Source organism: Pyrus communis, chromosome 9, assembly GCF_963583255.1.
Source record: "Pyrus communis chromosome 9, drPyrComm1.1, whole genome shotgun sequence".
Classification (NCBI taxonomy): domain Eukaryota; kingdom Viridiplantae; phylum Streptophyta; class Magnoliopsida; order Rosales; family Rosaceae; genus Pyrus; species Pyrus communis.
Genome location: NC_084811.1, coordinates 26080170 through 26096486, shown reverse-complemented (window position 1 = coordinate 26096486; position 16317 = coordinate 26080170). Strand labels below are relative to the sequence as shown.

General features: G+C 39.0%; 3 protein-coding genes across 5 annotated transcripts; 2 read left to right on the top strand and 1 right to left on the bottom strand.

The window, feature by feature from the left end:
• Positions 1-1197: 1197 nt before the first annotated feature.
• Positions 1198-6114, top strand: LOC137744748 (pentatricopeptide repeat-containing protein At5g12100, mitochondrial-like). Of its 3 annotated transcripts, none has more exons than XR_011069625.1 (3): positions 1198-1343; positions 2149-5076; positions 5449-6114. XR_011069625.1 is itself a non-coding variant. In XM_068484539.1 (2 exons), the coding sequence occupies exon 2, from the start codon at positions 2210-2212 to the stop codon at positions 4769-4771; it is 2562 nt and encodes an 853-aa protein (XP_068340640.1). In that variant the 5' UTR covers positions 1198-1343; positions 2149-2209; the 3' UTR covers positions 4772-5194. The 3 variants fall into 3 exon arrangements, 1 of the variants encoding a protein (XP_068340640.1); XR_011069624.1 differs by having other exon boundaries at positions 2149-5100; XM_068484539.1 differs by lacking the exon at positions 5449-6114 and having other exon boundaries at positions 2149-5194.
• A 280-nt stretch (positions 6115-6394) lies between these two features.
• LOC137744750 (peroxiredoxin-2E-2, chloroplastic-like) lies at positions 6395-7511 on the bottom strand. Its single transcript, XM_068484540.1, has one exon. The coding sequence runs from the start codon at positions 7356-7358 to the stop codon at positions 6657-6659; it is 702 nt and encodes a 233-aa protein (XP_068340641.1). The 5' UTR covers positions 7359-7511; the 3' UTR covers positions 6395-6656.
• A 5161-nt stretch (positions 7512-12672) lies between these two features.
• On the top strand, positions 12673-16264 carry LOC137744643 (enolase). The gene is made up of 15 exons (XM_068484414.1): positions 12673-12830; positions 13156-13219; positions 13351-13415; positions 13526-13573; positions 13689-13775; positions 13876-13956; positions 14123-14305; positions 14565-14639; positions 14751-14813; positions 14907-14984; positions 15109-15303; positions 15432-15482; positions 15582-15722; positions 15814-15870; positions 15989-16264. The coding sequence occupies exons 1-15, from the start codon at positions 12765-12767 to the stop codon at positions 16067-16069; spliced, it is 1335 nt and encodes a 444-aa protein (XP_068340515.1). The 5' UTR covers positions 12673-12764; the 3' UTR covers positions 16070-16264.
• The last annotated feature ends 53 nt before the right edge of the window (positions 16265-16317 follow it).

Below are 16317 nucleotides of genomic sequence, written 5' to 3'. Positions count from 1 at the left end.
TCGGTACATTTCCGGCCAGGGATTGGCCCTGACACCATATTGTCACATCCCGGCCCGGGTAGAACCACTTCCCGGGCCCGACTCCACCGTAACACGATATTGTCCGCTTTGGGCCTCGACCACGCCCTCACGGTTTTGTTTCTAGGAACTCACACGAGAACTTCCTAATGGGTCATCCATCCTGGGAGTGCTCTCGTGCGCTACTCGCTTAACTTCAGAGTTCCCATGGAACCCAAAGCCAATGAGCTCCCAAAAGGCCTCGTGCTAGGTAGGGATGAGAGTATACATATAAGGATCATTCCCCTGGGCGATGTGGGATGTCACAATCCACCCCCCTTAGGGGCCTGACGTCCTCGTCGGCACACACGTGACCAGGGTTAGGCTCTGATACCATATGTCACATCTCGGCCCGGGGCGGCTTACTTCCCGAGCCCGCTCCACTACCGTAGCACGATATTGTTTGCTTTGGGCTTACCATTCCCTCACGATTTTGTTTTTGGGAACTCATGAGCAACTTCCCAGTGGGTCACCCATTATGGGATTGCTCTAGCCCCCTTCTCGCTTAACTTCGGAGTTCCTACGGAACCCGAAGCCAGTGAGCTCCCAAAAAGCCTCGTGCTAGGTAGGGATGAGAATATACATATAAGGATCACTCCCATGGACAATGTGGGATGTCACATTTTTTTTGTTGATGGTGCTTGGTTTAACCAAAAGGTTTAGTGACATATGTGTATTGATTGTCTGTGACTAGTGAACGGAGGAAGATCTTGTTATTCTTTATGCATTACGAATTACACATTTTGTGTTATAGTTTATGATTTGTTTTAAGAGAAATTGGAATATTAGTCCTTGAACAATGACTGATTTTAGGTTTTTTTTTTTTTTTTTTAGAACAAACTGACTGATTTTTTACTTCAAGTCTAAGATTTTTTGTTAAAATTAAGCACTTACGTAAGTGTTACGTGATTAATTTTGACGAAAACTGTAACCACATTAACTCAAAAGACTTTGGTCAAATTTACTTGATTTGTGAATTCAAAAGAAACTCATACAACAACAATTAGTGGGCCAATGAAAAAGCCCATGAAAGAGTCCGACCTACTTTACACATGGGCTATTCAGAAAAGATTAATCAGGGTTTTAGAAGGGTTTTTACGATAGAATTAATAAATAAATAAAATTAGGGATTTAGGGAATTTGAAGGGTCAATCAAAAAAATTAGGGATTTAGGGAATTTGAAGGTCAATCGAAGTCCCAACTCCTCCTCCTCTGCACTCCGCTGTGTTTGCACCTCTCCTCCACCTCCAGGCGGTGGCTACACTGGACTGCACTCACTCCCTCATGTAAGTGTGTTTCTTTTTTTTTTTCTCTTTCGTTCTTGAATTTTAGGGTTTAGGGATTGTAGAATTGGGGAAATTAGGGATTTTAATTGTTTTGAACCTGAATCACTGAATTCAGTAGCATTCCTCTCTCGAGTTGCTTCAAGCCTGCCACTCTGTCAGTCACGGTAAGCTTGTTGGGTTTTAGTTGTCTCGCAATCCCGCGTTGGAGAATTGACAAAGTTAAATATGAATTATATTGAGATTGACTGAATTTGTGAGTGTGGGTGTTTAGGATTTATGAGGTTTGAAGGAACGACTATTGAGTTTTAAGTTAAGAAATTTCCAAGTATGTTCTTTTTCTCGAGAATGCGTGTTGGATGAGTCAAATTTAGGTGTGTGTAGCTCTCATTCGTAACTTTCTGATTTGTATATTTGGATTCTATCCCCTCATTACCAATAGTTGTAGGCTATAGGCTATGTTTGGTCGAGGGATTTCAACGTCCTAAGGGATTGATGCCAAGTTTGTAAGGGATGGATCGCAACATGTTAGATAACACGGATTATAAATGTCACATGCTTATACATGTATTTGTCCTAGTTTTAACCGTACATCTATTTGTAATATTTTGAGATATCATTTGCATCTATAGGAGATCAAATTGTTTTAACAATATGCTGTAGTTTAACACTGTGTTGGATTTGTTCTAATTTCCCAAAGTAGTAATTAGAGCTAGCAAGATGAGCTAGCCAGACGTTTAGTTACGATGACAAGTTGTCGTGCTAATTTTTTCCTATATTTGTTCTTTTTTTTGGTTGTGATCAACAGGCGGGGAATGCCATAGAAACAATGGGGACTCTTTTGAAAGTTTGACAAAATCTTTCTGCTAATGAAATTTGGATTTGACGTTCAGCCCTTTGCAGTTTTAAACCCTGGGTTCATGATAGAATGCAGACTCCGAAAGTTGAAAATGGCAAGGCATGTCTACCTTCATCGGAAATCCATATTGAATGCCCTCAACAAACCCCAAAATCCAATCTCAGTCCCTCTCTCCTTCAATCTCTGCACTGACTCATTTGCCAACCAAACCCATAAACGACAGATTGAAGACCCAACAGAGAACCACAAGCCCACCAACCTCCAAGAGCAACAACGCCATGAGCAAGTCCGAAAGCTCCGAGTCCTCCTCCAGCAGGGTCGCTCTGAAACTGCACGGAGGCTCATCAAGTTTCTCATTCTCCCCGATTCACCCTTCTCTTCCCCGACTGAGCTCTACACCTTGTTTTCTCTCTCTGCACCCTCCATGAAACCCACATTCTGTGACATGCTTTTAGCAGCTTGTTCAGAGTCTAAGATGCCGAATGAAGCAGTAGAATTGTACAGTTTGATGAGGAAAAGTGATACGCGCCCTTGCTTAGCTTCTCTCAATGTGATGCTTGAATGTTTGGTGACTTCAAAACAGTTTGGCAAGACCCTTGAAGTGTTTTCAGAGATTTTCGAGTCGGGTCAGGGCATTCGACCTGATAAGTTCACGTATGGGAAGGCAATACAAGCTTCTGTAAAGTTAGGGGACCTGGAAAGGGCCGGTCAGCTAGTGAATTCAATGAAGATAAAGCGGATAAGTCCAGGTGTGTTTGTGTATAATGTTTTGCTCAGTGGGTTGTGTAAAGAGAAGAAAATGAGAGACGCACAGAAGGTGTTTGATGAGATGGTTGAGGGAAAGGTGGGCCCAAATTTGGTTACGTACAATACGATGATTGATGGGTATTGTAAGGCTGGTGAGTTGGAGAAGGCCTTTGAATTGAGAGAGCGGATGAAGGATGAGAATGTGGAAGCTAATATGGTCACATATAATACAATGCTTAGTGGACTTTGTCGGGTGAAGAGAATGGAGGACGCGAAAAGGATTTTGGAAGAGATGGAAGCTCACGGCTTTGTGCCTGATGGTTTTACTTATAGTATACTCTTTGATGGGCATTTCAGGTGTGGGGATGGTGAGGGGTCACTGGCTTTATTTGAAGAAGCAAACAGGAAAGGTGTGAGGATTAATAGTTATACTTGTAGCATTTTTTTGAATGGCTTGTGCAAGGAAGGAAACATTGAGAAGGCAGAGGACGTTTTGAAGAAACTAATGGAAACTGGTTTTGCTCCAGATGTAGTGGTATATAATACTATCGTCAATGGTTATTGTCGAAGAGGTGAGATAGACAAAGCCATCTTTGCAATTGAACAAATGGAAGTTCGCGGGTTGAAGCCGAATTGCATCACCTTCAATTCTTTGATTGACAAGTTCTGTGAGACAAAGGATATGGATATGGCTGAGGAATGGGTGAAGAAGATGGCAAAGAAGGGAGTTATTCCAAATTTGGAGACGTATAACATCCTTATTAATGGCTACGGGCAGATGTGCGTATTTGATAAGTGTTTCCAGATTCTTGAAGTGATGGAAAATAAGGGGATTAAGCTAAATATTGTGAGCTATGGTTCTCTTGTAAATGGTTTATGCAAAGACGGGAGGCTTCTTGAAGCTGAGATAGTACTGAGGGACATGGTAAGCAGAGGGGTTTTGCCAAATGCACAAATATATAATATGCTCATTGGTGGTAGCTGTACAGTGGGGAACCTGAAAGATGCTTTCAGATTCTTCGATGAGATGGCGAAAACTGGGATAAGTCCAACACTTGTAACCTACAATGCACTCATTCATGGACTATGCAAGAAAGGACGGGTGATGGAAGCTGAAGATTATGTCTCCCAAATTACAAGTAGCTGTTATAGCCCGGATGTGATTACATACAACTCCCTAATTTTAGGTTATTCTGATGCAGGAAACACCCAGAAATGTCTGGAATTATATGAAACGATCAAGAGTCTGGGCATGAAACCTACTTTGTATACATATCATCCTCTAATTAGTGGATGTAGCAGGGAAGATATGGCATTGGCAGAGAATCTCTATAGTGAAATGCTACAGATGGGCTTGGTTCCTGATCGGATTGTATATAATGCACTCATTCACGGTTACGCAGAGCACGGAGACATTCAAAAGGCACTTGCTTTGCACTCTGAGATGGTAAACCAGAAGATTTATGTTGACAGGATGACATATAATAGCTTGATTCTGGGGCACTTCAAGCAAGGAAAAATTTCAGAGGTAAAGGACTTAGTAAATGATATGAAGGCTCAAGGACTGGCTCCTAAAGCTGATACGTATAACTTACTTGTTAAGGGACACTGCGAACTGAAGGACTTCAGTGGTGCATATTTTTGGTATAGGGAACTGTTTAAGAATGGTTTTCTTCTAAACGCCTCGACGTGCCATGAACTTACATCTGGCCTTCAAAAGGAGGGGAGGTTGCGAGAGGCCGAGATTGTCTGCACAGAAATGAGCGTCAAAGGATTGAATGACTGCAGTTCTAATGAGGATGTGTTTTCTGTTGCCAATGTATAGGGAACAGATGTTTGCCATTCTTGAAGTTCTCAGCACAAGAATTGGCCAGGATATAAGAATATTGCACAACCAGTAACCAAGTACTCTTAGCGTACGCCTCTGCTGGCAGCCTGGCATATCCTTGAAGGGGAGCACAGTTAACTCCAAAAAGCACTTGGTCAGATAATTTCAGAAGTAATCCGGCAAACTTTGGCTGGAGGAAGCGAGCAAGGAGCTTTTCGTTGTTTCGAGGACTTGGTAGAGAGTTATCAGTGGAAATAAGCTTCGAGCATCCCATATCATCTCCATAAAAAACCCCAAAAAATGTATGGTATCTTTATAACTTTATGGTGAGTTTTAGTGCTGTATATCTTGTTTATCCTATTCGTCTTCAATGTGAATATGCCTTTGGATTAGCGTGAAAAGTTACAATCTTCAAAGCTGTTTCAAAGCTTTTCTTTTTGCTGGAAAATGGAATGTATGTTGTAGAACGTTGATGCATCTAACATCACACACACACACTAACTTACGGCTGGTTTTCCATCGTCGATTATGCACGCAGTTCAGCACGGTGAAGTTACTTGTCAAATGGATTCGTGTATTGTGAAAAGTAATAGGTTAATAGGTAAAGTTTTAGTACAAATGATGATGTACTTGAAGGTTTGTTTCATGTTAATCTTGTGTATCCGTTCTTGCAGTACGTTCTCGCAGGGGCGCTGGATTGCTGGTCATAACCTCCAAGGACCAGAGAAGATATCTGTAGGATTCCACCGGTGCATATTTGGGGTGAAGGGAAATGTTCGAGCACGGTTTTCTTCAAAAGGAGGTGAGGTTGCGAGAGCCCGGGATTGTCTTCTCAGAAATGGTGGTCAGCGGAATGGATGATCGCAGCTCTAATGACGATGTGTTTTCCGTTGCAAAGGTGTAGGGATCAGATGTTTGGTGCTCTTGAAGTCCACGGCGCAAGAATTGGCCAAGATAGATACTCGTATAGAAGTACTGCTGAACCAGTAACCCGGCAATGAACCTTCCTTTCTCTTCAACTTTTATGCTCTCCGGGAAGGAAAGCTATGCCCAGCTTCAGATGCGGAGAAACATTAACGAGGATGATTCTGGGCTGAAGACGGGAAGGAAATCGATACCTCAGGCTGAAGACGGAGACATACGTTGAAGACATAAGTTTCGAGGACTCTGTATAACTGTACGGTGAATTATGGTTGCTGCGTACCTTGTTTATCCTCCTCTTCTTCTTCCATGTAAGCAAGGAACAAAGTGTATTTTCCGATAAGCATTCCGAAAACATACAATATCCGAACTTCAATTGCAAAGAAAGGTAGAATCTTGATTTGAACATTAGCTGAAAATCATCTAGTTACAATTGGTTCCTGTTAGGGTTTCATATTGGATGGTAATTTTTTGATGGTTTGCTTTCATTTCTGCCATGTTTGTCATTGCTTCTGCATAGCAAAAGCGCTTCTGACTGCATTTTGTAGAAAAAACTTGGAAGTGTTTTTGACTCGCAGAAGCGCTTCTAGCATAAGTTCTTTATGGAAAAGCAATTCCAAACAGGCCATCAAACCAAATTTTACCATGCCAAAACACAAACAATTCATCACGAAAATTCAAAAACCAGAACTTTCTACATTCATCAAATCAGAAAACCCAACTGATTTTATTAAACAGAGACCAGATCTCTTTGTTCTTTTTTATACAAGCGTAATTGGAGGAGCGGAAAATCGAACTCAGGACCTCGGTTGCAAAGCTACTCTTAACCAACTAAGCTACAAGCCGGCAAAGGCCGCAACACAGTATTATACTCATAAATTAAAAACAAAACCCAAGAAGTAAAAAAGGAAAAACCTCACATAGCTAACCACCGCCGTCACCGCCGCCGATAGAAGCAAATTCAGAGGACTTTGAGAATGTCCTCAGCTCCACTGGAAGTAAAGGCACCGCCTTCCTCCAAATTCAAGACCTTAACAACTCCGTCCTCCGCCAAAAGCGAGTACCTTCTGGACCTGACGCCCAGCCCCACCGGCTTATCGCTCAAATCGAGCTCCGCCCCGATCGCCCTCGTGAAATCGCCGTTCCCATCGGACAGCAGCAGCACCTCGTCGCCGATGTTGAGATTCTCCTTCCACGCCTTGAGCACGAAGACGTCGTTGACCGCAATGCAGGCGATGGTCTCGACGCCCTTCGCCTTGAGCTCCCCCGACTTCTCCACGAATCCCGGGACGTGCTTCTGGGAGCAGGTCGGGGTGAAGGCGCCGGGGACGGCGAAGAGGACGGCCTTCTTGGATTTGGTGAGGTCGGAGACAGTTACGGTCTGGACGTCGTCGGCGGCGTCGAGATAGGAGAGGGTGACTTCGGGGAGCTTGTCGCCGACGGCGATGGTGGCGGATATGGGTTTGGAGGCGGTGGTGGAGAAGCGGAGGAGGGGTTTTGGGCGGGGGGAGTGCTTGAAGGGGAGGGGGGTATAGGAGATTTTGGAGGAGAAGGATTTGGATGAGAAGAGAGATGTTTTGGGCGCCGCGGCGGCGCTGGTGGTGGAGAAAGCGAGGGATTTGGGGGCTGTGAGGAGCCTTGAGATTGTGAGGGTGGCTGCCATGTTTGGTGGTTTGAGTTTTAGAGTCAGAGAGTGAGCCAGAGAGACAGAGAGAGAGGCGTAAGCTTTGGGTTTGCTGGGTATGCTTGCTGGGTTTGTTGGGTTTAAGGGCTTTGGGCAGAGGGAAAATAAGAGGTGGCTGCGAGAAGGGTCGGATGGATGGGATTTATTGGAGCTTCTGTTGTGTGGGCATCTGAGTTTTTCATATACCTCCAACTCTGCCCCCACAAGAAATATCAACGTATATCGGACAAAAGAGGAATCCAAGGATCGGAGATGCTTCAATCACATTTGTTCATCGTATATCGTATCGTCATTTTTTATCGAGTGCTATTTATATTCAATTTTAAATAAAAAATTAAAATAATTTTGTACAATATACAATAAACGGATATGATTAGATGATTATCAGGATTCTCACAAAGAGGATCCGCGGATCCTCTTGGATATAGGACTTGTTCTTGGACATATTCACTCGGATGTATCCTCTCCACAAACACAATTCACAATTCATTAGTAGAATATCGTTATATTAAAAATATATAAAAAACTCATAGTGAAAATTCGAATTTTAATTCTCCTTTAGTACAATTCATTTCAGTTCGATTGATTATCGTCCTATTACGTATTTGGGGAATGCTAGGAATATTTGCATTAACCTTTTGTGTTTAGATCTTTTCATTTGAAGAAATGATGTGTCATTTTTAACACAACAGCAAAACCTTTAATGCTTTTAGCTAAGAATTATGATGAAAAATAGAAAATATAATTCAAATGCATTAATGTTCTTGTTTTCTTTGTAAAAAATGACACATAATTTGAAAATATCCAAATACAAATGTTAGTGTATAAATTGTGGCGCCTAACTGTCAACTGTTATTGATATAATTTTACATAGAAATTTGTAGATCGCGCTCTAACAAAGACTACTGACAGTAAAACTCAAACTTTGATGCATCCAAATGATCATTTTCTGACACGATATTTATTGAAAATGAACATTTTTTTAGGACAAAGTGTGGCTTATGTAGTTTTTGGCTCTTGATAACCATTTCATTATAGTTTTTAGTTTCCAATTCATTATACAGTTTTTTATTTTTCTGAAAAACTTGTTTAGTATTTTACTTTAAATTTTCATGTTAAATATTGAAACCTCAATAGAGTAATTTTAATTTTATATTTTAAAAATAAAAAACTGAAAATAGTTATCAAGCAGCCTATAGTTTTGTTACAAGTGGCTCACTCCCGCAGGTTTGAAGGGCCATATGGAAGTCCAAAGTTCTCGAATGAGGATCCTCTCAGGATCTCTTTACGAGGATTTCAGAAATTCAGAAATTTTTCAATCATGTCCGTTTATTGTATATTATACGGTCAATTTTCATTAGATACTATTTATATTTAATTTTAAATATAATAATTTACAATAATTTTTAATCGCATGATATACGATAAATAAACATAATTAAAAAATTCTTAAAATTCTCGCAAAATGATCCGAACCCATTCAAAGTTGTGTTCTCTTTTCAAACCAAAAGAAGTGATGGTGTACACGTGTAGTAGTAGTGTTTAAGTACTGTCATGCTACAGTTGAAGTTAGGCCACACGTGGTAGTTTACGTCAGCACGTGTTTTCCTTGACACCTTGTGATATGCTGCAAAAGTTGCCAATCTACTGAACAAAAAAGCGAAAACATTGTTGCATGTCTTTGTCAAGCCCACGGGCTGCAAGTGAAACGACTCTAAAGTTTTATTTTTATTTTTATTTTATGTCAACCATTAGATTTTTATTAGATTAATCATCGTTAGAGTTCGAATTTATATTATTATGTAAGAATTTAACATATTTTTATCATTATAGTAAACAACCACTTGTGAAACGACTTAAAGTTAATCTATGTGTTTTGTGTACACTTATGTTTTATTTTTAGACACTTAAATTACTGTCACACATTTAAATAATTTACCAAACTTTTAATAATACTCTTCTTTTACTTTTTATGAATTTTTTTGGACACCTATTTTTCATTTTCTTTGGACACTTATTTTTCTTGTATTAATTATGAAGAGGGTGACATCATTGTGAAGTTTAGATTAGAACGGTATAGTAAAATGCAACTGTTGCAGAGTTCCTCAGTCACTTTGTTACCACGCTAGTTGTTTTAAAACCCTATAGGTGTGCAAAGAAAATAATTATTTTCATGAATAAATCACTAAGCCCTTTTATGATAATTTGTGTATGAGTATAACTGTATAAGAGTCTTTTATTCTAAATAAAATTAACATGTGTCTATAGACGAAACTTGGGTGTACTTCAAACAGCGTTCGAGTCCAAGTCATAACTCACAAGATAATAGTAGGCCAACAAATCAATGATCGATCTGTGTTAGTAAGATCCCAAACTAACCTCACTTTTTTTTACATTAACAGAGAATCCAAAATTTAGAACTTCTTGAATATTAAATACACATGGTCGAGTTGGTTAGAGTATTTTAATTTTCCCACTACGTCTACACTCAAGTTTGTACCCCTCTCCCCTACTCTATATTCAATTATAATATCATTCGAGGAAAAAAAAAAAAGCTCTTCAAGTATGACCCTTTCTAGCAACATGATGTAACACTAAACAACAATTTCGAGGTTCTAATCATTCAAATATGTTACCTTAGAGTCATGTTTGAGATTGTTTGTGAAATTATTACAAGCACTATCTCACGATCAACATAAAAAGTTAAAAAGTGTTTTTGAATCATATAATCACTTTCAAGAGAATTACATGTTATACACTTCATTAAGTAGAACTTTCAAGTATTTCACTTAGACCCTCAATAGAAATTTCAATGTGTTTCTAATTAAAGCACTTCTAACATAAGTGCTTATGAGTAGAAAATGCTTCAAACATAGACAATCTCAAACAAACCCTAAATAGTATGATGATTTTTGGCTTCGTATTCTTGGGTGATAGTACTCAAGCCAAAGGCGAATCCCTCAAAGTTCAAAGTGGTCAGTTTAGTGGTGAAGCCATAATTTTAGCCTATGAGGGGTCCAAATGTCTCAATTCCAAACCCTCTTCGGATCTTACAAAAATTACTCTGCCATATGATGAGCAACCGACCAACTTCATTTAAGTATGGTTTGGTGTCATCTTAATCATCATCTTCCTTAAGCCTAAACTCTAAGCCTCTTTGACTTTCTTCCTTTCTCCCTTCACTGATCCCCAAACCAAAGTCCTGCTCAAAACTCACAAGCAACAAATTCCCTAAACTCCATAGGAGCCACCAACCTCAAATCAAATTTGACAAAATGAATTAAAGTAAAAGTCAGGTTGAGGCTCTGAGCCTACGAAAATCTTGAAAATCATAAGCATAACACTAAATTTTTATGCGTGAAAGTAATGTTAAGATGGACTTAGACCATCCTAGTCCTTTCATAGCTCTGCCTCTGTCAGTTGATCCATGGAGGCCAAAAAAAGTGACTGAATAGTGCCTCTGATAACCTCTCATTCGACTAGATAGTAACTTGATGCGCATAAACTGATCGACGTAATAACTGAGTGGGCACTCAACACCGCCTGCGCGAGCTTTTCACCCGGATCCATAGTCTTCTGTTTTCCTACGAGCCAAAGGTTTGAAAAGCTTTATATATGTGTACTCATGATCCATAGTCTTCTGTTTTCCGGGTGAAACAAAGTTACTTGCTATATATATGTGTACTCATGATCCATAGTCTTCTGTTTTCCTACGAGCCAAAGGTTCTCATTACAAAATTTATCTACCAAGTAACTATCAGTCCATTGTTTTCAAGTTCGTAGTTTATGCCACAAAAGTCTTAACAAAATACAAGCATGCAATCCCATGCGCATTCAGCCACCAATTTTTGAATGGAAATATACATTAAAAAAAAAAGAGTAAAACCACTAATATTTAGAGAGAACCAACCACTTCAGACTTCTGGAGTCAAATCAAAGATGAATTATACAATATTATTAATTAATTGAAATAAATAAGGCCAGTAGCTTAGAAATGGACTCTATTGGATGGAATTAACTCATTATATTCGGAAACAAATTCATACATCACGTATCATAACGAATACTGTACATATATTTTTTCTTATTTATATTATGAAGCGTGGTGCATGGACTGGCGTTCCGAACACATAGAAAGATTTATGGTCAATATATATGTCTTGAATTTGAATCGCCTCTAGAAGTATTTAGAGCTTAAAGGCTTGGAAATTCAGGCCCTTGGTTTATATGAAAGAGACATTGAAGCCTTTAGTTTTTGTAAGGTGGACAAACAAATGAGTTAATAAAGATCGTCAAATTCAATTTGAGTTGTCCGAGCTTTAGATTCAGGACACAAATTCAAAGACGATCTCTGTCCATATCACACGATGAGGGATGCAGAAACTGAAAAGAGTTTGAAGTGCAGAGATGTTACAGTTTTGTCAACCCGTAACATGCCGCAGGAGAGAATATGCCTTGGCAGATCCGCATCGAAAGCTTGCTTAATTACAGAAATGCATGCTTGACCAAAAATATATTATTATAGAAAATATATGTTTGAAAAAAAAAAGAAAAAAAAAAACTTACGTCCTCAATTGATATATAATATAAGTCATGAAAGATTCATGTAGTATAATATTAAACGAGTGCTAATTCAATCACGAATTGGTGGTTCAGTGGTAATTGGTGGATTACAAGACTTCTTTCAAATTAAAAACTGGAAGTTTTGAGTTCGAAACCCGTTTTAGACTTGTGGCCAAAGAAAGCTGAAATGTCTCTGTGAGTCTTTCTGGCCCGCGAAAAAGATGGATAATCGTGACTTGCCACTAGTTGTCCCATTTTTTATTGTAAACAATTGTATCAAATCATTAAAAATTTAAATTATGATCTGCATTTATAATGTATGATATATAAAGTGAGTAGAGTAATAATAATAGTGCATTTATATTCTTACCAAATAATTAAAAGTCTTGCATGCACAACCAATAAAACTCCTTATTTACAAGAAAAAGGAAAATGAGAATTAAATTTCATGACTATAATTTTTTTTTATACCATAAAAAAAATAAAATGTGATTTTTAACTTATAAAAGGTAAAAATCATACGTACCATACCACGTGCAACTAGAAAGTCAGAAACGACCTACCCATTTTTCCTTTTTCTTTTATTTATATATTTATTTAATTTTCTCGCTTTTTATGTTTTTATTTTCTAACCCCAATAATTAAAAAGTTGCTTAATCGGTCAGCTAAACCTAAAAGATTAAAATCGGACGGCTGTAATTAAGCAAAATTCTCTACATATATGCCCGTCTCTTCAGTCTCCCGACCAAGGCTCTTGCCAACTCTCTCTCGTCTCACTTTCTCGACACATACTCTCTCACTTCTCTCTCTCTGCATCCATCCATGGCGACGATCCAGAGCATTAAGGCTAGGCAGATCTTCGACAGCCGTGGCAATCCCACCGTCGAGGTTCGCATCTCTCTCTCTCTCGCTCTCTCGTCGATAGTTTCTAGGTCCCCGACCTACTTGTTCGATCACTGATCGCAATCATCTTTTGCTATTCAATTCGATTAAAATGATGCGTTTCCTTCTTAATTAGGACATGCAGATTTACCAGTATTCTGTAGATTGATTGGTGTTTGATTACAGAAAAAATCATTTGTTCTTTATTTTTCCGAATTTAATTTTTTTTTTATTTCAAATTTTTAGTCCGTAATTTTGTTGAATTTAATTTTTGTAATAGATCGATAATTGTGCGATGGAAAGTAAAAAAATTGATGTGTGTTCATTGCAGGTCGATATCATACTGTCCGATGGCACTTTGGCCAGAGCCGCTGTTCCAAGTGGTGCATCCACTGGTATATATTTCTCTCATCCATCTGTATGTTTTTTGTGTTCTTCGAACGCTACGATTTTTTGAACTTGTATGGTGCAATTCTTGTTTGTTGGCTTGCATGCATCTGGTTTATCGACTGTCATTGACTTGCAGGAGTTTACGAGGCCCTTGAGCTGCGCGATGGAGGTAAAGACTACCTCGGAAAGGGTGTATCGAAGGTGAGATATTGGCAATCGCTTTGCCGTTACTTTTCTTTTACATACCACCCAGTTTGAACATTGTGTTGATGTATTTGTGATTGGTTTACTAACCTTTATGTTGTGTGCAGGCTGTGAACAATGTCAACTCAATCATCGGCCCTGCTTTGATCGGCAAGGTTGGTTGAATTTCGCGTGCTATTGCATAATGTGTTTCGTTTTAATCGATTTATTGTTTTTACTTGAAATTTTATGTTCTAACGTTTTACTTGGATTTCTTGTTGCATTATATAGGACCCAAGTGAACAGACTGCTATTGACAACTTCATGGTTCAACAGCTCGATGGAACTGTTAACGAGTGGGGTTGGTGCAAACAAAAGGTATAACATATTTGTGCTTGTTACGTTTGGCCTATATGTGCAAATCTTTGGTTGTAGGAATTGTCAGTCAAACTAACTTGGATATACTTTTGTTTTTCAGCTTGGTGCAAATGCCATTCTGGCCGTGTCTCTTGCAGTCGCCAAGGCTGGCGCTAGCGTCAAGAAAATTCCTCTGTACAAGGTAATAGCTTCGTGTAGATCAGAATCAGATTATATCTATTGCGCTTCTTTTCTATTTATTGTTCAGTGTTAGGTGTTAAAGGACTGGATGAATTGCTTTTTCCGTTTTTATCTGTATCTTTTTCATTGCATGTCTGATTTTAATGTTGCCATCTCTTAAATTGCAGCATATCGCCAATCTTGCTGGCAACAAGAACTTAGTTTTGCCTGTTCCTGCTTTCAATGTCATCAACGGTGGATCGCATGCAGGAAACAAGCTTGCAATGCAGGAGTTCATGATTCTTCCTGTTGGAGCTTCCTCATTCAAGGAAGCCATGAAGATGGGCGTGGAAGTATATCACAACCTTAAGGTGGGTTACCCTTTCCTTGAGGGAAGGGGTTTAGAGTATTTTGGGAATGTATTGTTCTTATTCTATATTCATGAGATCATCATAGGGTCATTGCGATGAGGGAATTTTAATATTTCTCTTCCCTGAATTGTCTGCTAAATCACGCCGTTACTTTCCCCCAATATTTTCAGGATCCGCGCCCTTGATATGTTGAGCATGCTTGCATGATTCAATTATGCTTCTTAATTTCTCACTGACCACTGTCTTGTGTTCTCTATAGTCTGTGATTAAAAAGAAGTACGGTCAGGATGCAACCAATGTTGGTGATGAAGGTGGATTTGCTCCTAACATCCAGGTTAACCATAGTTTTAAGAAACCTAATCATTCAATTGAAGTTTTTACTCGTTCCTTTTTATTTCTTGCACATTTGTGTACTGAAATCATCATTATTTTTACATGAATTCAGGAGAACAAGGAAGGTCTTGAATTGCTCAAGACAGCCATTGAGAAGGCTGGATACACCGGCAAAGTAAGTTTATTTCTAATCACCGAAGTTCTACTACAAAGAAATTTTTTTGACTCTGCAACAGTTATGAACGGAATTTCATTTTGTTTTCTTCAGGTTGTCATTGGAATGGATGTTGCTGCATCTGAGTTTTATGGATCAGATAAAACCTATGATCTGAACTTCAAGGAAGAGGTAGCCTTTTTACAATCCCCTCCATTGAATCTGTGTTGCCGCTTTTTGTTTATCCAACCTCGAAAAATGTTTATTCTTAATTAATTGTTAACTTAATTTTCTATCTTCTTTTCTGTCTGTACAGAAAAATGATGGTTCCCAAAAGATCTCAGGAAATGCTCTAAAGGACCTCTACAAGTCATTTGCAAGTGAGTACCCTATTGTTTCAATTGAAGATCCATTTGACCAAGATGACTGGGAACACTATGCCAAGATGACAGCTGAAGTTGGAGAAAAAGTACAAATTGTGGGAGATGATCTGTTGGTCACCAACCCCAAGGTCGGTTGATTTCTTAAGCGATGTTTACCTAGTCTCTTTCCCCCGAGAAAAAAGGGGAATCAATTTAATGTATCTTTCTGATGTCCTAACTTCATTGACATCTCTACTTTTCCTGTTTATATTTTCAGAGGGTTGAGAAGGCAATCAAGGAGAAATCTTGCAATGCTCTTCTTCTCAAGGTACGACAGGGATCTCACTCCTTAATCGATCATACTAGAGCTTGTGTATTTTTACCATCATGAAAATTTTAACCCTTTTTAATCTTGTTTGGAATACAGGTGAATCAAATTGGATCCGTAACTGAGAGCATTGAGGCTGTTAGAATGTCCAAGAAAGCTGGATGGGGTGTGATGGCCAGCCACCGCAGTGGAGAAACCGAGGATACCTTCATTGCTGATCTCTCCGTGGGTTTGGCCACGGTAATTATTTGATCTGAAATCTATGTCATCCCTCAGTTTTCTCCAAACACCCTCATTTGATTTCTCATGATTTTTTTTTAAATTTTCTCAGGGACAAATCAAGACAGGAGCTCCCTGTAGGTCGGAGCGTCTTGCCAAGTACAACCAGGTTTGTACCAGCACTAGTTTCTTTGTGTTCGTATGATTTTGTTAAATTTCTTTGGTTATTGCTTCGTCCAATTCTTCTTTAATTTAGCTTCTGAAAATATCTTGTTTTGTATATGCAGCTCTTGCGAATTGAGGAGGAGCTTGGTTCAGAGGCAGTGTATGCCGGAGCCAAGTTCCGCGTGCCTGTTGAGCCCTATTAGATTATGAAGTGCTTCCAAAGCTTTTGCGGGATGTGAGAAATCGGAGTTTCACAACATAGGGAATAGTTATGTGGAACTTGAAACCCTTTTTCCAATAAGTTTCAGATAAGTTTTGTTCTGAGAGCTTGAAAACAGTGGTCTACTGAAAGTTTTCGAGTAAGCATGTTCGACTATGTACTCTGTTTTGAGTTGTTTTTTTTTTTTTAGTGTTTGCTGCTACTTATTTTTTGGTAATCGTTTTGTGAATG